Source organism: Anastrepha ludens, chromosome 6 (assembly GCF_028408465.1).
Source record: "Anastrepha ludens isolate Willacy chromosome 6, idAnaLude1.1, whole genome shotgun sequence".
NCBI lineage: Eukaryota > Metazoa > Arthropoda > Insecta > Diptera > Tephritidae > Anastrepha > Anastrepha ludens.
Window position 1 is genome coordinate 98,235,857 of NC_071502.1, and position 21,836 is coordinate 98,257,692.

Here is a 21,836-nt window from a genome sequence, read left to right on the forward strand (position 1 = left end):
CTTTCTAATGTTTTTAGCAAAAAAGAGGATAGGCTAATTGGCCTAAAAAGCTTGGATGTTGTGTGTGAACTTTTTCCCGCTTTAGGAATAAAGACAACTTTTACTTCTTTCCATACTGATGGGACACTACAGCCTTGAATATAGCCGTTAACCACTCCGTAATATAATTGAGTGAATGTTGTATTTGGGCCGGGAATAATCCATCTGGGCCCGGTGATTTAAATGGTTTAAAGGTGTTCACTGCCCAGGTTATCTTGGTTTCAGTGATTATATCTTCGATGTCAGAATTAGGTCTTTCTGTACTATTGTTGATTAATACGTTAGATGACTCGCTTGCTACACTTAGTCTTTATGCAAATGCAATAAATGTTAGTTACTTCTAAAACGCGCAGCTTCTCCGTCCATTTGGCGGTCGCCTAACTCTATTATGCATTACTAAGCATTTCCTCACTTCCACTTCAGGCTTTTGAGTGCAATTATTGGATAACCCAGTTTTGCAACACTTTTTCTCTTTATTTCTTTAAATTTATTTTGCTCTTATAATGCAAAGTTTATCGCATTAAACAACTGCTATTTTTTGTTCACTGATGTTTTCTTCCACACAAGTTGACCCTCTTCAGCATCATTCATTTCTATGATGAATTTTTTCCTTTATGTATTTTGAAATTTATTTATATTTCTCTTTCTTTCTTCGTCGCTGAGTTCACTTCATTAATTTTGCTGATTTTGTTTTATATTTACTTTTTTGCAATTTATATTTCCTCGCGTGTATTCTATGATATGGCGTTATAATTTTTTGCCATTCTCGCTCTCTGTCTTTGCTTTCCTTTGCCACAACATCATTAATTTTAATTACAGTGGATGAACGCACATTTATCTAGCCGGCATTTGCACTGTTTGTTTTTTGTTGCATCGGTTACCTCCTCTTTGGCTGCATTCATAATTATTACCTATTCTGCCACTGCGCTTTCACCTGCTCTTAATTTACCTGCATTGCCTTTGAAACGGCGAATGTGATTATCTGCAATTACACTAGTCAACATGAGTTTTCAAGCTGAGCTGCAGACATTTTTTTTTCTGTGGTTGAAACTGCAACGAACAAAAAAAAATTCTCGAGGCATTTTTTAATTGCATTCGATTTTTGAGGAGGCTGCCAAATTTACTCTCATGAGCAATAATAAAGGGACAGGACATTTTGAACAATTTTGACAATTTTATTTTCGTTTACATTAATTTTTTAAAAAAGTTTCACTCATCGTACAACAGAAACCTTATAATCGAGTTTTTTAGCTTTGGGGCCGTTCAAGTATTACGTAAGCAGATTTATTACAATTAAAGGAGGGGGTAACCCCCATGCTTACGTAAACATTTTTCAATTAAAAAATGTATTTTATTTATATTATAATTATAATGTTATAATTATAATTTTAAAAATAAGAAAATAGATTTAGAATAGAGATTAGATTTTACTGATGCAGTATTTAACACAGAGTAAGGGACAAAAATATTATAATCTTACGAACATAACAAACTTATTTTAAATTTTTGGAACACATATTAAATTCAAATTAACAGTCTTCAGTCCATGAAACCCGAATCCATGATTCTAAGTTTTCGATTACATTGGATTGCTTGGATTGCTGCTCAGTGTTGTGAATCTGCTCACTTTCATCCGATTTTGGAATGTCTACGTCGTTCTCATCGAGCCATTCAACATCATGGTGCTCTAAATTTTGAATAATGCACATCAGTTCATTAGCAGGACGAGCAGCGACTCTTACAGGTCTAACTTTCCTATCAGTGTGCGTGTTTGCTTTTTTATGGATCTTCTCGATGTGACGATTTAGTGACTTGATGGAAGCATGATAAAGACCACGCATTTTGCATGTTCGACTTGATAGCCTCAATTTTACGGTCGGACAAAAATAATCGTAGGGCATTTGCAGGAAATCTTTGAGTGAAGCACTTAAACGTAGAGCTAAAATGACTGGAAGATCAAGAAATTGCCCTCCTTCATCCTAAACCAAGTCATCAACTGTTTGTTTTACTTTTACAGGTGGTGGAAGAAACCTGTTATCTAGTAATCTGAATAGGCCACTTCTTGGACGACAGCATTCTGTATTTCTGCATTTTACAATTTGAAGCAAGTATTGGCTTTCACGCACATGTTCTGAATACCATTTAATGTCTGGAAAATCAGGAACATCTTGTTGACCTGCCCTAACATATTTTGCAGAAACATTATAGCCATCAATTTCCATTGAACTCCATACTTCAGCTAACACATTTCCTGCAAATTCGAAATTAGATCTTTCTAAATGTTCATCAATTGGAACGCCACGTTCATCCGAATGAGACCCAAAATGGTCATGAGGCAATATTAAACCAGCCAGTTCCCGACTAAGAGGAGCCATTCTGCGCTCTACTCTGTTGTACGCACTTCTTCCAGGAGCATTGGTAGCTAAACACAATCCATCGAGATCATGTCGCTTAAAGTGTTTTATCTGCATTTTCATTATTTTCACATTGCTGTTGTGATTCATTACCGGGTTTTATTTTCTCTTCTTCCTGTTTTTTAATATTTGAAGCTGGCTGTATAATTTGTGTTTTTTCTGCAGGTTTACAGGTAGTCGTTGCCTAAAAGTACAAACTTTCTATTGGTTCTGCTAAAGATTCTCTTATTAAGTTACATAAATACAAAGCATGCAATAAAAACTGCATTTAAAGATTATTTAAAGCCATAGCCCGTCATTTAGGTGTATCAACTTACCCCAGAGGGAAATTGCAAAATTCGCATAAATTTCTAATATTTCTAGTACTGATAGGTACCTAAAATGATTTCGTCACTCACCTTGGAAAAAAAATGTAGTAGATTGGATTTATTCTTAGTCGCCGCTTGCAGTTCTTCTTCAATTCTCTTAGATACAATGATATCTAGTTCCTTGTCGGACTTTGCTTGGAATTTATAATTTCGTCACACTTCGTTAACTAACTTTTGTACATTTTGTACTTTCGTACTTGTATGAGATTTTTTAAAACTTTCAAACAATTTTTTGTATAACTTGGATTTGTCTATTTGAAACGACATCTTATTTAAACGTTAAACTTTGGCTAATTGAATCAACGGTAACACAAATGTTGAGTTGCATTGTATCAGAAGAAAACAATACACTAACAGAAGAAAATTAGACAAGTGAACAGCGCGCGGTAATTCCCCGAAAATGCGTTTCGTTTTCAAGCATAGATAATGTGAGGGTTCCCATTCGTGTAAAAAAGTAAATAAATACTGATGACGTAATCATCATCTAGACTCCCCTACCCCCCATGTCATCCAAAATAAGCAAAACGAGCATTAAGTCCTTTGTACTGCACTAGGGTTGCCTTTGTAATGTTCTTTAAATCCACCCAACCTGCGAAGAAATCCGAGTAGACTTGTAGTGCCACGGAGCCAAGGTGGTCGCTTCTTAACCCATCAGTGGCAACTGTTGGGAAGTTTTTGCCATCCTGAAAGTAGCCGAATGGATAATCGAGAGGAGATGGAGCGAGAAACGGATTGGAGTTTTCAGTGACAGTCAGGCAGCGCGAAGAAAGCACACGAAGCAAACCTCAAAGATTGTTCAAAAATGTAAGAAGAAGCTTAATGCCAGCGCAAGACAGAACAGGCTTGTACTTATATGGGTTCCAGGATACTCCGGTGTTCAAGGAAACGAAATTGCCCATGAATTGGCCAATCGTGAATCAGCGATTATGTAGGCAATCTACATAAAGAGCGATGGTCCGGTCTAGAACGCTGCAGAACTGCTAAGTGTTTTGTGACAAGTCCGAACAGAAAACTGTCAAACTTTCTACTAAAACTTAGAAGGAAAGACATTCGGTTGATTGTCGGTATCATTACAGGACACAACCCATGGGGTCATCATGTGACCACCACTGGAATCAATGAGGACCCAATGTGCCTGTCTTGCTTAGAGGAGGTGGATAACACTGAGCATTTTCTCTGTGAGTGTCCTGCCTTTGCTAGAGCACGGCTACGAGTTTTGGGTTCCGATGTCATGAGAATGAGTAATATTCGTTCTCTAAAACTGGAGGATATATACAAATTTGCCAAAGAATCTGGAAAATTCTCACAAGACTAACTATCTTTATCTCTATCTCTATTCTTTCCTATCTCTTTCTCGGATACTTTTCTCCTTCCCTCCTTGACTATTTACCCCCTTGCCAGAGTTTTAAATACAATGGGCTTTTTAGCCTGAGTGTATTAGGAGCCACCAAATCTCCTGGTGCTCCTTGGCTCGACCTTTTCAAATTTCAATTTCAACCCTTCAGTGCCAAAGACCCGAAGCCTGATTTGAACGAGAAGCTCTTTTCGATTCCCGAATGAGCTTCTTGTAGTTCTCCTGAACATGACGGTAACGCCTCCAGCTCGCAGCAAGATTAGTCTTGCGTACCCAGTTGGGAAGTTTTCCCTAATCACGCCTCAACACCTGGAGTTCTCGCTTCCAGCAAGGAACGGGTGTTTGGTCAAGGAGAGGTCGAATTGGATAGGCTTACGCAAAACATGCCGTTAAGGCAGTGCTGAGTTTCTCAATAGCCGCCACAATGCCCTGCTCTTTCGGAAGTCTTGGTGGCGTCGCATCAAAAACCGCAATGCCCCCGTCAACTTCTGCCAGTCTATTTTTCTGGGGTGATTTTATTAATTATTTTCTAAGAAATTAATATTTTTTTGTTACAACAAAATATGTAAACAAAAAATCAAAGAACGGTAAAAACGCATAAACTTTTGCATTTTTCATCGAGACAGCCATATAAAACTCACTCGGGATTTCACGAAATTTTTTGTGTCAAAAAAATTTAATTTTTTACTAAAAAAAACTCACAAAAAATGTCAAGCTTTGCTAAATATAATTAAATTACTGATGAGTTAAAAAATTGTCTAAAATATAATATCAAATAAAGGCTAATCTCATTCCTGGCGACTGACAAATTAGTCATTATATTCGGCTAATTGCAATATAAACTAAATTTTTAAAAAATAAAAAATGCTTTTTTAATACTGAACAAAAAACATTTTCCTGGTTTGGAGTTCGAACTGCGTAAGAAAAAAGAGGTGGCAGATCAAAATGTTTTTGGTTTTTTGTTTAGATCACTGTTTTGTTTATTTTTTTTTTTTGGTTTGTTTGTTTTTTGTAAATTTTGTCTTTTTTGTAAATTTTTTTTTTTTTGTTTGTAAATTTTGTTTGAAATTTTTTAACTGATTTTCTTGGTTCGGAGTTCAGACTGCGTAAGAAAAAAGTAGTGGCAGCTCGAAATGTTTTAGGGTTTTGGTTTAAATTACTTTTTTGTTAATTTTTTTTTGTTTCTTTTTTTTTTGTAAATTTTGTCTGAATTTGTTCAGATCAGTTTTTTGTAAAATTTTTGTTTTTTTTTTTGTAAATTTTGTCGAAATTTTTTTAACTGATTTTCCTGGTTCGGAGCTCAGACTGCGTAAGAAAAAAGTAGTGGCAGCTTTAAATGTTTTTATTGTTTTGTTTAGATCACTTTTTTGTTAAATTTTTTTGTTTTTGTTTTTTTGTCTGAATTTGTTAAGATCACTTTTTTGTAAATTTTTTTTTTTTTTTTTTTGTAAATTTTGTCCGAATTTTTTTAACTGATTTTCCTGGTTCGGAGTTCAGACTGCGTAAGAAAAAAGTGGTGGCAGCTCGAAATGTATTTGGTGTTTAGTTTAAATCACTTTTTTTCTCGAAATGTTTTTGTTTTTTGTTTTAATAACTTTTTTATTTTACTTTTGTTTTTATTGTTTTATTTAATTTTTAATTTTTTTTTTGATTTTGATGCTTAGTGTTATCAGCAATTTTTCTATTGATTTTCCGGGCTCGGAGTTCTGACTGCGTAAGAAAAAGTAAACTAATTTGTTTTGTTTTCTTTTATTTATTTATTTTTTGTTTTTTTTTTGGTTAACTAGTGCCATCAGCAATTTCTTTATTGATTTACCTGTTTTGGAGTTCAGACTGCGTATGAAAAATGTAAAATATTCTTTTAAATTTTTTTTTTATTTTGTTGCCTAATGTTATCAGCGATTGCTAAGTTTCCATATTCACTTATTTTACAAGCATTTCACCTATAATTGCATATATTTATCTTTAGCTTTCATTTGTATGCCACTTTAAATTAAATAATTTCATTGATTTTCTTTTCATTTCCATTTTCATTTTCACCTTCGCTTTTTGCCTCCGCTGCAATTTGTTAAAAATAAGCAAGTAACAGAAATAGCAAAATAAAGAGTGCAAGCAAAAACACTGTAATATATTATTACGTCGTTTATCTAACGCCAGCCATTAAATATTCAGGCGATAGCGTTGTCAACGTCCTCTTATCTCGCTTGGCAGTTTTTATTCTCTACTCTCTTTTGACATTTTATTTTATTTTATTTGTGATTGTAAATGCCAGGCTTTTCAACGGAAGTGCCGTCAACGACAGTTTTCAGTTAATGATACTGAAAAAAGATATATTAAATTGTGATGATAAAGCGGTAGTGAGCGTTTTTCAAATCTGCAACTCTCGTAAATCAAACTGATCGCTATGCATACTTATACTGTTTTTGTCATTTGTTGAATTTTAGTATTATACATTTTGAGCCTTAAAGTATCCCCGGAGGGGCCACTAAAAACTGACACTGGCGCTGTAATCATTTAATTTTGATTTTATGTAAATCACCCGCAACAAACTCTTCACCATTCCGTAGTAGCCAAAGTGTCGCTGCTGCACTCTAAGGGTTTGTAGATTTTAACGCAGAATGCGAACCAATGATTTTGTATCGTACCGCTGAACTGCGAATTTACAGGCACGCGCATTAATAAACATAAGCCGTACAGGTCCACGAGCACCGAAACCAAGGAATTGGTGCACGAAATGGTTATCTTCTTCACCAGCTCATCCACAAAACAGTTCCGAGGAATATCCCAGAGTTCAGTGTATGGGTACATTCATTGCATACTTCACAGCCAACTCATGCAAATAGCTTTGCGTCCCATAGTAACCTTCGATGAGGTGATATAATAATGTTAAATCCTTTCATGAAAACCTTGGAAGTTAGAGTGAAGTGCCATAGGATGTATTGCATCTAGGGCACACTCAGCCTTTGTTTTTTTTTTTGCAGAGGAGTTTAAAATCGAAAATGTCAGAAACATCATCAAAAGTGCCGTCACATCAGTGGTGTGTGGGGCATGCTCCCACTAACCCTATAACATTCCTCTCCTCTCGGCTGATTCTACTCTGGGACTGCTGAAAGCAATTTCATCAAGGTGAAGCCGTGTTTATGCCTTTTAGACACCTCAGGTATCTGTGTCCAGGATCCTGTCTTAATTGCGTATTGGAGTTATACGTTATCGATAGCTTCCATTGGCTTGTCACCAATGGGGCATCGGAAACCGTTACTCGATATCGACTTGTCGTCTGTTTGAGTTTGTCTTGAGGCTTAACCTCACGCGGTCGTGCTTGTCGTCTATTCGTGAATACAGTTATCCCCACAGGAGATCGCTCCCATTCTAAGTTTCGGAGTGTTATTACTTTTTTACTGTTTCCCATTTCTCTTTGGAGTTCAGGACATTTGGGAACTCGAAGCGCTCTTCATAAAATATGGCACAGTGAAAAGTCACGTTTTCTGGCCTCCCATCTTCACTGTGGCACTCAGGACAGGTCGAATAATCTGCTAGATTAAAGCAGTGGAGCTACGCAAGAAAGCCACCATGTCCACTGAGGATTTGGTTTAGATAGTAATCCGTTTCGCCGTGCTTTCTACTTATCCATTCATCTAGTTTGGGGACCAACTTCTACGTCCATCGTCCTTTGGAGTAGTGATCCCATCTATTTTGCCGCTTTGCTATCGTACGTTCGCGCTCGGTTACATTCGGGCATTCGGGCATACTCAGTCTGAAAGACGCTACAAAGGCTCGAGAGCTGTAAACTGAGGCTCAGTGAGAGCTCTTTACAAATGATAGCTCTCCCAACCTTGTTGTCTAGCTTTGAGGCATCAGTGGAAATGGTTGTTGGCTTTGGATCCAGATCCGTGAGGTTTTCACAGTTCTTCCAGTTGGAGATTCGTGTGAAGAACTTGCTTGGAGTGGCGTAAAATTGTTGCGTGTCTCTATGGAAATTTCGTCCCGGCTTCTTCCGGAATTGTACTCACTTTAGTTGTGTTGCATTTAACCAGGATTTTTCACATAAACCCACTGGAAGTAGATTTAAAAGAAGTTCTAGAGCCTTTGTGAGGGTGGACGGCTGTGTGCCCGCAGAAAGCATAGGTGCTGCCCATTTTACCCATTCTATTTAACTCTCAAATATTTTTTCTTCTAACGTAAGTCCCCAGAGAGTGATTATTTGGAAAAGTATAAGTCTTTCTACCAGCTTCAGACACAATTTTTTCGCTTCAGCTGCCTTGCCGGACTATAAGATGGTAAGGACAGTCCTGGAGCGATCTTCAAAGCTGGGAACCCAGTTTAGCTTCTTATCGAGATCTTGCCGTGATTGTTGTTGTTGGATCGTTCCAATAACGTAGAACCGACTGTCGTGGGAACGATCCCGCCTTGCTATTTTAGTTCGGTAAAGAAATTGAGCCGGATCCTGCTTAAGTAGAGTGGCTGGAATACTGCAAACTTTGGCAATATATTTTTTTTATTCGTTACAGCTTCTCTTCGCTTACTTACCAAGTTGACAGCATTTGGCCCCACTGGATAAGATACAAACTGAAGTTGAGTTTGAGAGTAATTTGGCTTGACGTAAATGATTTTTGACAAAAGTCTGGGTGAAAACTGATGAAGTAGGGAATTTTTGTAATTATATACAGATATAAAAAAACATGATTTAAACTATTTTAGTGGGTTTCAAATGTTTAAATTCGTAATTTTATTTTATTATTAAGGCGGGCCTTGAGCTCACAAAATAGAAATACGAAGAAAGCAAAGTTCTTTAAAGTTGTTTTAAAGTTCCTTTAAGTTCTGTAAAGTTTAAAAAAAAATACTTGTCAACTACAGTTGACAATCCTAGCAGAGGATGACGGCCGAACGAAGAAGAGAGCGCGGACTAAGGGAAAGCACAGGCAGTTGTGTGGATTGGCATCGGTAGCGCACGGCTTAGTCGCTAGTTTGGGGTTCCGTCAAACTTCAATACTCGAATACTTTCGACAATCATCAGGCCCATCAAGTTTAATTTCTTCTTCAACTCCAAAAATGATGGGTTGTCATTCATGAACCCAGAACTTATGATTATCGGCGGCTTCGAGTCTAGCAGCTTTGGGTTCCCGGTCATAGGAACATTCGGGGTAATGAGATAGCGGATGAGCTAGCAAGAAAAGGCTCGACAGTAGACTTAGCAGAAGCGGTGGTAGTCTCCACCCCTCTGAACACAATAAAAGCTTCCATTGCTTCACACTATCATGCTTTAGCCGAAAGAAGATGGAAGCAAATAACTACATGCACTACAGCAAGAAAAAAATGGCCGTCGTACAAAATCCAAAGGACGAATCATCTGTTAGGATGTTCTCGGCCAAACACTTCACGCATCACTGCAACCCTTACAGGTCATTGGAAAGTAGGGGAGCATGCAGCCAGACTCAACCTCCCCTTCAATTCCATCTGCAGAAGCTGTCAAGCGGAAGGGGTGAAGGAAAGTCTCTATTTATGTGAATGTCCGGGGCTAGCTACGGCACGACTCCGCTCCTTCGGTAAGCCTTTCGTACAGCAATACAAGGAGATATCAGACATCAAGATAAAAGATTTGCTGTTACACTTGGACTTCACTAAATGGATCTGACTTGGAAACAAAAAAAAAAAAGTACATCAATACACGAGAAAATGGTAGTAAAACAGTGCTGGTCACTAATTAAAATTATTTCAGTGGAAATATTCAACCATTTGAACAACAACAAGAACTAGCCAAATTAATTTAAAACTACCGTTGATTCCTGCACACCTTTAAATACATCACAAGGCAACTCAAGAAACTATTATACAGCTACATGATGCAAAGAATAATGAGATGGCTACTTTCGTGGTCCCGTTACTTGGCTCTCAGCGAATTTGACAACGAGTTACGTGATTTTAGCTCCAGTATGGCCAGATTACCATTTTCGTAACTTGATTTAGCATTTTTTTTTTTGATATTTAGTCTCGGAGTTTTAGTTCTTTCTTCATGACATTTTTCTAGCTGCTCTAATTAAAATGTCATGTTTATAATTTTGTAAAATATACATTTTTTAATAATTATTTAAATAATTCACTCAGTTTTATTTAGCTTTGCTTTTTTTTAACATCTGGTGGCATTGCCCGCGATTGCAGGTGTTGTTGGTGTTCTTCTGCTTTCGGCAGTCAAATCTCTCTCTCGCTACTGCAGTGTTGCCTAACTTTGGATATAAAAATGCACTACAATGCCCATTTAAAGAAAATAAAACACCAAATTTTTATTGAATCACTTAAAGAACTTTGTATGCGTAACAAATTGTCTTTAGAATGTGCGTTTTTTTTAAATAAATGTGTTATGCTTATGTACAATTTAATTTATGAGTTTTTTTGTTAAGGGAACGACTTATTTGCTATACTTGAGGTTGTGTAACTAGATAAGGTACTCTTTTTGTAAAAATGCCAGTATGGTTTCTTTAGTATTTTCTGGTAGTTTGTGGCTTATTTTTACAATGACTACCCTATGTCCCACTAAGGAGTGATGGCCGAAAGAAAGGATTACACCTCTATGGTTTTAATCCACATTCAGTAAGTTCAAAAGCTTTTTAAAATGTGTAAAAAGGTTTTCAATCTTACGAATAGTTGAGAGAGGGACATTTATTATTCTTGTACAACCTTAAAAGCAGCAAAACATTAAATTCACACTTGCAAAATATCAAATTTTATAAGAACCAACTAATTTTCATTAGCACTAAAATCTTCTCAGATCTTCTTTTGTATAATAATACAGTTTTTTTTTAACTTAAACCTTCGGTAGCTTTAAATTAAAAAAAAAGAAACAAACACGAAACTTCAAAATTTTCGCATTTTCGGTATAAAAAAGCACTTAATTTATTGTGAAGAGCAAATGGTTGGCAATACTGCACAACTTGGAAAAACGTGACGTCACGTGCTCTCTAATGGGCGCAATCTTCTTTCTATCATTATTGATGCAGCTATTGTAGGAGAGAAATCATAAAGTTTCCATATAATAACTAATTCGTTTAGTGTTCACTTTACTCTCTCAGCATGAGGGAACTTAAAAAGGTAAAAAATATGTCTTTTTCAGGCTATATTAGCACTGTATTTTTTCTCTTACATTCTTTTAGTATAACCTTGAAAATCCTATTTCAAATCAAAAATTAATCTGCAACCTTTTTTTATTTTTCTCGAAGTAATTGTTTTTCTTATTTTCTCGTTTTACTTCAATATTTCTAGGACAAACGCACCTACTATGTTCTATTAACACTTCCACGTCGCAACTCTCCAATTTGTCGCACAAACCTGTCAAACTTATCACTTCGTTTCCCTATAACCCGTCCCTTATTGATTTATTTAGTTGCTAATATGTTAATTGAAAACATTCTCATGTCAGTTAATTATCACAACACCTACACCTCACCAAAACTCCCTTTACATTGTCTGTCTCTTTGTTCACTTAAGCAGCACTAAGCTTCACTTAAGCAACAACAAGAATACTCGAAGCGACTAACGCGCGCTCAGCAATCTAAGCAATTAAATGTAGTATGCAAGAGCACCAAATCGACAAACTGTGCATTTGTAATACTAGCATGCACACACACACACACAGGTATGCCGAGCTTAATACTTATCCCGCTCCATTTTGCGCATTTACCGTCCGTTCAGCTGTCACATTGTAATTTATACACGTCTGTCGAAAATGTCAAATGACTAATGAATCCATGAAGGTGTATGAGAGTGAGTCAGTATGAAGAGAGACTGATAACGGAAGTTACATAAAATTGTTATTTACTTGCTCGGGCGACACGAGTGGGAGAGTGTCTCCCTACTTTTCAAGTGTAGAGTGGGGAGACACTCTCACTAAGCTTTTGTTATTTTCTTTACTTATATTTTACAAACGTAGTTTTATCAACTGTTTGTATGTATGTGGAATATGGTATTTTAATAAATAACATGGAAATAGATTATTTCGCGATAATGTATGCATGAGCTTACAAGGCTTTGAAACCAGGTCGTCAATAACTTTTATCTGAGTATTAGGTTGTAGAAGTACTTGTGTATATTCTGTGACAGCTACTCTTACATATTTTTCTCACTTGGATACAGCGAGCGACTGAGATATCGGAAGTGCTTATAAAGGGTGCTGCATAGAATGTTTTTTTATCATGCTTTATTTTCACACTAATAATATTTTGCCGCTGAGGAAACTTGACACAAACTTAGTATTGTAATTCCACGGAATGAAATGAATGGCTTCCCACTAGAATATTGCAACATATTTCCAATGTCAATGTTGTTGCGTAGCTCAATTCGAACGATTATTGAAAATAAGTAAAGTAACTAAAACCATATTTTCTGACGAAGCGCAATTTAGCTCGGCGGCTTTAAAAGCAAGCTAAACTACTGCTTCTGTGTGTCGAAAAAGCCGCACGTGATCGTCGAGAAGTCTATGCATCCTCCGAGAGTGACAGTTCGGTACGGATTTTGAAGCGGTGGCATTATTGACTCAATTTACTTTCGAAGTTCTGCTGGCAACGGCATTTCAGTCAACGTTGAATGCTGCAGAAGCTTGCTAAATGATTTGTTGTAGTCGGAAATTGAATAAATAGACTTGGATGATCTTATTTTTAGCAGCATTCCACACAACCCACTTCCCAATTGGCCAATTCACTAACGACTCAAGCCCTGAAGACGAATATCGAGCAAGCCATTCATGATAAAGAGCCTGAAAGCTTCAGCAAGGTCTGGGAAAACTCGATTAACAGGTTGCACTACTGCTAAGCCAGCCGAGGCAGCTTCATTAAAGAAGTCGTATTCACAAAATAATGTAAATATTTGCACTTTCGAATAAACTAATAACAACAACGGAAATAACGTATTTCGGTAAAATTTTTTGAATTACGAAAAATACCTATACGCCAAATATATATAAAAATATCTACATATACGTGATATAGCGAAAAGCCGTCCGCTTAATATGGAAGCAATCAGATTGGCTGCAAGTAATAAATCAATCAGCCTCTGATCTGACTTATCGCTCCTATGAAGGTGCCATGGTCAACAGGAGTAGCAGTGGGAGAGGTGTCAATATACATGCAACCTCCTCAACGTCGCTGTAACCCTAAGATACTACGTTGCCCAAGGCATCTGGTGCTCAGCCAGAGGAATAAGACTCGTGATTAAACTAATAACCAATCTTAAATCACGTTCGTCAAAGCTAGAGCCCTAGCACTCATTGAGTTTCAGGCGATGTGTGAAGAAATAAATATTTTAGCCCACCGTCCGAGAGTAAAGTCCTAGCTAGAGTCCATTAAACTAAAGCTCTCCGCATACACAATAAAGGCCTTAGAAGGGAACATTTCATACTCATTTTTGTACCACTCTAATGGTTGAGAGCTGCCTTTATGCCTCAAGTTTTGAGTTAACAGTATTTTAAAATAACGGACTGCCATCTGTTCATCACACAAGTGCAAAAAGAACATTTTTTATATTTGTTTTTTGTATTATGCCCGTCTCGAGTCCATCATAAAAAGGACTAAAATAATAAGTAATCCTTTGAGCCTCTCCTCTTCCCCCCTTGTTCACTCCTCCTGGGAGCATAGGGCCTCGACAAGACTCAGTCTTGCGTTAGTTTCGTTAATCTATTTTGATTTCTGACAGGGTAGGTGCTTAGCTTGCCGAAAGAAAGTTGTATTTGTTAAAAATTTACGAAACAAAAACTTTATTAAAAAAATATTGAAAAAAATTAAAAAGCAAGAAACATCAATTTAAAAACAATGTGTGAAAAAAATTAAAATAAGAAAAAAATATATTCTTTAGGATAGTTATATTTGTTAATAAGTTTATAAAAAAGGGCCTTACTGCAAATAAAAAATATTTCAAATAAAACAATTTTTAATTAATATATTTAGAACAAATTCATTTCGGGAGTCTTAATTAAAAGCATTTATTCTAAAAATACATTTTTTAAAGAAATTTATATGCTCAAAAATTTTTTAATTCATACAAAAAAATTTGTTTTTGAAAAATTTAGTTAAATAAAATTTATTAAAAAAATTTAATTGAAAAATACATATTTAAAAGGAAACAAAACTTTTAAAAAATATACGTAAAACAAATTTATTTTACAAAGTTAATAGTAGTTAAAAACCTTTATTGAAAAAAAGTTAAAAAAAAAATTGCATATACCTATATACAAAAAAATGTTTAATTCATAAAAAAAAGGTTAAAAAATAAACATTAAAAAAATTAATTAATACAAAACAAGGTTAAAAAACCACTATTCAAAAAGATTTAATTCATACAAAAAAGGTTGAAAAACAAATATTAAAAAAATAATTCATTCATACAAAAAAAATGTTTAAGAGAATTTTACCGAAATCGATGGCCCTCTGATTATATATGCAGATGGTTCAAAACAAGACGGCAAAGTGGGATTTGGAATCTTTTCCAATTCCCCTCACATCAATCTATCATTTAGATTACCCGACTACTGTAGCGTATTCCAAGCGGAAGTATGCGCTATCTGGTATGCTGCGAAAACTCTCTTAGAAAATAGAATATCACTAGAGGATATCCGCTTTTTCACCGACAGTCAAGCGGCCGTTCGAGCACTCAGCTCCTCTTATACCCACTCAGATGTGGTTCGATCCTGTCTCTTATCTCTTAACGAGATAAGTGTTCAGAATTCTGTCCAAGTTATCTGGATACCGGGTCATAGTGGATTCGAAGGTAACTGCAAAGCTGATGAGCTCGCAAGAGCTGGAGCTGCGCAATCAAATGTTAGTAACTTACCCACAATCCACATTCCGCTCTCAACATGTAAAATGCTCATCGATCGAGAATTTCACAGCATTACTGATCGGAGGTGGCTAGTGGAAACTACTTGCATTACGACCAGACAAATCTGGCCATCCTACATTCTGAAACAGACAAAAACCCTAATAAGTCTTTCGAAACACAAACTAAGGCATATAATATCTCTTATCACCGGCCACTGCCTTTTGGGCACTCACGCACGTCGGCTCGGGGTTCCTCAAAACGACCTGTGCAGATACTGCGAGGACGAAGATGAGGAAGTATCGAGCAGACATTTGCTGTGCAGTTGTCCGGGTCTAGCCAGAAGTCGACTCGCTCTTCTAGGCTCTCCAACAATTGACAATCTTTCAGTACTCTCGGACCTGAAAATCGAATCTCTCATGAAATTTTCGAAACGAATAATTAACAATAAAAATCTCGGTTAGGTGGGGAAATCATTTAAAATAATGAGCTCTAGGGCAACACAACGGACCCAACTTGTGGTCTATGTGGCACTCCGATGCGGGGTCACCCTTAAACCAACCAACCAACCAAGAGAATTTTAAGAGTTAAAAAAATTAATGAAAAAATTTCAATAGTAGTAGTAGTTAAAAATATGTATTAAAACATTTATTAAAAAAAAAAAATATTTAATATATATATACAAATAAAGTTTAACTAGTACACAAAACGGTTAAAAAAAAATTAAAAAAAAAACTTAATTCATACGGAAACTTTGTTTTAGGAAAATTTGACAATTTAAAAAAATTAATAAAAAACTTTCGCTACAAAATATTTTATTTTAGGAAGTTAGTAATCCGTTAGGGTTAGGAAAATTCTACTAGTCAAAAAAGTTAATAATAAAAATGTTAAAAAAGTTTTAATTCATACAAAAGCAAATGTGTTTTAGGATAATTCTATTACCTAAAATAATTACCTAAAACAGTCGTTATTAAAAAATGTGTTTTAAGAAATTAGGTTAGATTAGATTAGATTAGGTTATGGTGGTAGTCGGTCACTCACTTAGACCTTACAGGTCCGTTGTGCTACCACTGAGCTGAACGGGCACCCCATTTACCTTCCTTCCTGGAACCATTTTGTGGCTCTTATGAAACGTAGAATTGATCCCACCCCCACGCCAGACAGCTCTGTAAGAGAATTGAAAAAGTATTTACCTAAACAACCTGCTCTGATTTTAGCAAGGGCTGGACAATTGCAAAGGAATTGCTCAACTGTTTCTTCCTCTTTCTCATCTCTGCAACTTCTGCAAGATTCATGGGAGAAAACTTCTAGGCCAAACAGCCAATGACCGGTTAAACAAGCCACGACCTTCGAGGTATTGTCTCTTGAGAGACTAAGCAATTTCTTTGTCCTTTTTTTGTTTATTTGCGGTCATAGTAGCCTAGCTGTTACACATGTATCTTCATCTCTCCATAACCTATTGGCCTCTTGGATGATGTTGTTTTTGATTATTAGTTTACTTGTGGTCATGGGTATTCCAATGGTATTTTTATCACTGAGCAGTTGAACAGCAGTACCTTTTCTGGCTAGCTGATCAGCTTTACAGTTTCCCTCAATATCTCTGTGCGCCGGAACCCAAATAAGGCTGACCTTGAATATGGCACTAATATCATTTAGGGCCGCCCGGCATTCCTCTGCAACCTTCGATCTTAGTATAGCCGCATTCATTGATTTGATGGCCGCCTGGCTATCCGAGAATATATATATAGTCGTTTTTGTTACGGCATGCGTATTTAGATATGTAGCCACCTCTTTTGTAGCTAGAAGCTCAGCCCGATAGACGCTATAGTAGTCTGGTAGGCGAACGGATAGTTCCAGTCCTAATTCCTTCGAGAAAGCTCCATAACCAACCTTATCGTCTAGCTTGGAACCATCTGTATAAAATTTAATTCCCCCCTTCTTCATGGCCTTGATGTCTGCTCTCCACTCCTTTCTTGACTGTATACTCGTCTTGAAGAGCCATTCGCAGGTGAGTCTAGGAGTAGAGTAGTATATTTCTTGTCTGTGACTATTCAGAGAGTGCAAAACAGAAGCGTGGCCAAACCACCGGTCTTTCCACATGTTTCCCTATCACATTTAGTGCAGGTAAATTGATTAGCACTTCTAGCGCTTTGTTTGGGGTAGTCCTTAAAGCGCCAGAGATGCAGAAAAAAGCTGTTCTTTGGACCCTACTCAACACTTTGGACCCATACAAGTGTTCCATATATCAGAATTGGTCTAACTACAGAAGTATAGAGCCAATGTGTAACACGAGGTGTTAGTCCCCATTTAATACCGACCGCTTTTTTGCAAGTATATAATGCAACGTTGGCCTTCTTTACTCTTTCCTCAACATTAGATTTCCACGTGAGTTTATTGTCTAATAATAGCTTTTCCTCTTTCAAATCTCCAGGTATCGATGGTATCATGCCAGTAATGTTTCAGAAGACTAAAACCTTGGTGGTTCCCGCTCTTCATAAGACCTTTCTGGCATGTATCTCGCTAAACCATGTCCCTGCAAGCTGGAAGAAAACCAAGGTGGTCTTCATTCCTAAAGTAGGAAGGAGGGGCCACGTCTTGGCCAAGGACTTCAGACCCATAAGTCTTACCTCCTTTATTCTCAAGGTGTTCGAAAGAGTGATCGACTACCACATTTGAGAGTACTTGGAAACCAGATTTTCTCCAGCCCAACACGCTTACCTGAAAGGGAAATCTACCGACACAGCCTTACATGAGGTAGTAGGGACTGTTGAGAAAGCTCTGGAGAGAAAACAATTCACTTTAGCGGCCTTTATAGACATAGAGGGCGCCTTTAATAATATTACGGCTGAGTGAATTGTCATAGGCTGGGGGTAGAAAGACCTATCTACCTCTGGATCTCGTCCCTGCTTGGAAGTAGGGAAATAAATGCTGCGGCAGGGGGGGCTAGAATCACTAGGTTCGGACATAGAGGTACCCCACAGGGCGGCGTCCTCTCGCCTCTCCTTTGGCTAATAGCTATGGATGAAGCTTTAACTCGCCTAAACAGGGGAGGAGTAAAGGTGGTAGCATAAGCCGATGACTTGGTCCTAATGGTCTCAGGACTCTTCTCATCAGTACGGGCTGAAATTTTGGAAGGTGCACTGGTTACACTCAGTAGTTGGGCCGCCAGTTGCGGTCTCAGAGTAAACTCTGACAAAACGGAGTTGATGCTATTCACCAGGAAATACAAGCCTCCGCATTTTAAGCTTCCAAGACTAAACAACCAGTGTCTTACACTCGCATCGGAAGTCAGGTATCTTGGTGTAATACTTGACCCCAAGCTCCACTGGAAGCTGTCACATAGAAAATCGAGTTAAGAAGGCCAACGCTTAAGGTGATGGGAATCCCCCGCCATTCAATTTCTAAACTCACTGCGGTGTTCACTGGTCACTGGGTGATCGGTACTCATGCGGAGAAGCTTGGAATTTCATACAACCCCTATTGCATAAGCTGTGGGGATCCTACAGAGAAATAGACTGTTGAACAATTTCTCTAGGTGCTTGAGATTCCTTAGCGTGCCCTTTGGGGATGACTTGAAGAAATTCTCCAACCTAGATCCCTTTTCTCTCCCAAGACTTAAAATTAAATACAAATTTCTAAAAACAAAATATTTTATCAATACAACAAAAATGTATTTCATTTGTGTTATTATTTAGCTGCCAGCTGGTACCGCATCGAATACTTTCAAAGCCGGAGCGTTTGTATACATTCGGACGACATGACCCAGCCTACGTAGTCGCTGGATCTTTATTCGCTGCGCTAGGTCTATGTCGTCGTAAAGCTCATACAACTCATCGTTCCATCGTCTGCGATATTCGCCGTTGCCAACGTGCAAAGGTCCAAAAATCTTACGCAGAATCTTTCTCTCGAACACTCCAAGTGTCGCTTCATCGGATGCTTTCATCGTCCAAGCTTCTGCGCCATACGTTAGGACGGGCATGATGAGAGTCTTGGTTTTTTTTTTTAATGTGACTAATAATTCGAAAAAAATTTACTTGAGAAACTTAATTTACTCCCCAAAATTACCAACAGTTTCACTTATTTATATAATTTTCTTAGAGTAAGAACTTGCAAAACGAATTTTTATTTTGTTTTTTTAGGGCACTCCAAAAAAAATGGAAAAAATTTATTTTTACCTTTGGAGAGAATCGCTCCGATTTCACTTCCTCAACCAATTAGAAACTCGAAATTAATTTTAAACTGCATCAAAGTGCGATTAGTTCTATGATCCACTGTATGTGTATACCTGTGAAATGTGTAAAAATCATATAGCGGCTTATACGACTGGGATGGAGGTATACAGGCAAAGTTCTGTTCAAACAAATAAAATTTAACTGCCCCAAAATATAACAAACTATTGAACCCGAAACTCTATCGATTACCCCCCGCCACTCTTTTATTCAACAATTCCATTTTCGTTTTTCTTTGCAGATAAACAAAGCACATACAACAAATATACGCAACGAAGCGCAGCAATAGAGTATAAAAAGTTTATAGGAAAGCCAGTAACGAAAGGACATAAATAAAAAGAGCAAAAACAAACAACAGAGTGCGAGCGACTGTAACGCGCTGAAGTGGAAGCGACGGGAACTGAGAGGAACGACCGGAACGCACACGTACGAGTGCATGCGATGGACCGAGAACGACAACGCGGTTAAGGTCAACACAACAAAAACACAACACATATAGAGTAAGATAAATAAATAAAGAAGAAGCAGCGCGCACACATTGCAAAGGCAACTAGTGAATGGTGGCGAGACGACAATAAATGCAAACAAACAAAAAAGTGTGCGGAGCGAAAATAGAAGAGCAGCGCATTGGGGTTTGTGATTTTTGCGATTTTTATGGCCACAGGCGTTGAACACATAACGGCCAACAAAAGACAAACAACAGCGGATTGAAATTAGAAAGGTAAACAAGCGAGAGTAAGAAAAACACAACTTAGCATTGACGCGTGATAAAGGGGCAAGAGAGAAGAGAAGCGAAAGTAGAAAGCGAAAGAAGTTGAACGGGAACAGGACACAGCAACTGCAAAAGGCAGTGAAGTGGAAAAGTGAATGTGTAAGCGAAAATAGAAGTACCGCTTAGAAAATTTAGTGCTTTGCGGAAGCGTCGATTCAGCGAGCGGAAGTCAAGTCAAGAGCGCTACGGAGAAAGGAGAGGAGGAGGAGAAAGAATCAGAAAAGAAGAAGAAAAAACTTGGAGTTGGTTGATAGAACATTTAAGAATATGAAATAGTAAAGGATCAGAAAATTCAAGGAAAATCACACACACACACACCACAAAAAACTGCCAGAACCGCAGGAACTTAAAAGAATTCGCTTCAACTGCATACCGCAAGGCTAGTAAATCAAAGCATTTTATATTTTTTAAAACAAAGTATTCGAAAAAAAACATATCAAAAGAATTTTACTGTAACCGTTATAATTTTCATAGCGTTTCTACCAAGCGCACCAAGCCATAAAATAAGCAACAAAGCGTTAGAAGCGACTAAACACAGAAACTAATTGCCAAGCAAAAAACAAAAAAAAAACTAATAAAAAGAACGAGGCTAATTATGCACAAAAGTAACAAAAAAAGTAAGAAAAATTACGTCTAACGAATTTGTAAATAAACAACGTACGGCGCCCAAAAGTATGCCAACTAATTGCACAAATAAATAATCACGTGACACTAGCCAAGCAAACGTTGCGTAGCGGCTTGCATACCAAACTCATATCAGCAGTACGCAATCAGCGAAATCGGCAAGACATAAATTAAGCCTAATTGAGGCATAAATTTAGGCGCGCAACACACACAAACTTCAGCTAAAGCACTAACGCAATAAAAGCAAAGCACACAAAGTGACTCATTTTGACGTGCGACGGTGATAGAGCGGAAAATCTAGACAGACGCAGCGAAGAAGGTGAAAGCGCGAGTGTGTGAGCGAACGAGTAAAGTGAACTTGCAGCGAATAACTTGCACACCAACTATCAACTACTAGTCAATCGCACACCCATACACACACACACACACACACATACATACCCTCCTTTCACAACTGCAAAAATTAATATCACACAACGGCAAAGATGGCGTTCATTTGGCGTCGCCGCTCAGCATCCATTGTGAAAATCGTGGCCATACTCACCGCCATCTGGTTCACTGTTGCCTTTTTCATCTACAACGATGACACGCGCAGTAGCAGCGACACCAAATGGAACGGCATGTCGTTGGCATTGAAAAGTGTTGCAGGTGGCGGTGGCGGTGGCGGCGGCGGCGCGCCAGTCAATGTGCCTGATGGCGAGCAGGGCATTTATGAGGCCGGTGGCGGTTTCGGTGTAGATCGCGGTGGTGCGATTGTCGACGATGGTGGCGCGAATGGCGTGAATGATGTTGATGCACCAGATGGGAGAGGGCGTGGTGAGCAGCGTCGTGGTGTTGGTGATGTGCCGCCACTCGAAAATAATCAACTACTTGCAAATGAAGATGTCGGCGCGGCCGCCGGTGGCGATGACGGCGTAGATCCAGGTATTGTTGCGCCTGACCTTAATGTGGGCGATGAATCAGTGCAGAATAATGTGGTGGTGGCGCAACCCAACGAGAAGGTTTATCGTGGCAAATTGATTGCGGGCAATAAGCTCAGCAGCAGTGGCGGCAAAAGGAATGGAGAAGATCTTGGTAAGTTGTTTTTGGCATTTCAAGTAGTAGTAGTAGGCTTGAATACATGTATACATACACATACACACACATACATACATTAGTGTATGTGAGCAAGATATTTATTCTTTTTTTATTTTGCGCTTTTATTTTATGTTGAGCCTGCAACAATTTGTGCGCATCTAT

General features: G+C 37.8%; 1 protein-coding gene across 5 annotated transcripts in view; it reads left to right on the forward strand.

The window, feature by feature from the left end:
* The window catches only part of LOC128868759 (putative polypeptide N-acetylgalactosaminyltransferase 9), a 363,662-nt gene that overhangs the window by 252,581 nt on the left and 89,245 nt on the right, over positions 1-21,836 (forward strand). For all 5 annotated transcript variants that reach the window (XM_054111228.1, XM_054111227.1, XM_054111231.1 and 2 more), the window contains one exon: positions 19,443-21,671. In XM_054111228.1, coding sequence (XP_053967203.1) covers positions 21,083-21,671 — 589 coding nt within the window. In that variant the 5' untranslated portion in view covers positions 19,443-21,082. The remainder of the gene's footprint in view (positions 1-19,442; positions 21,672-21,836) is intronic.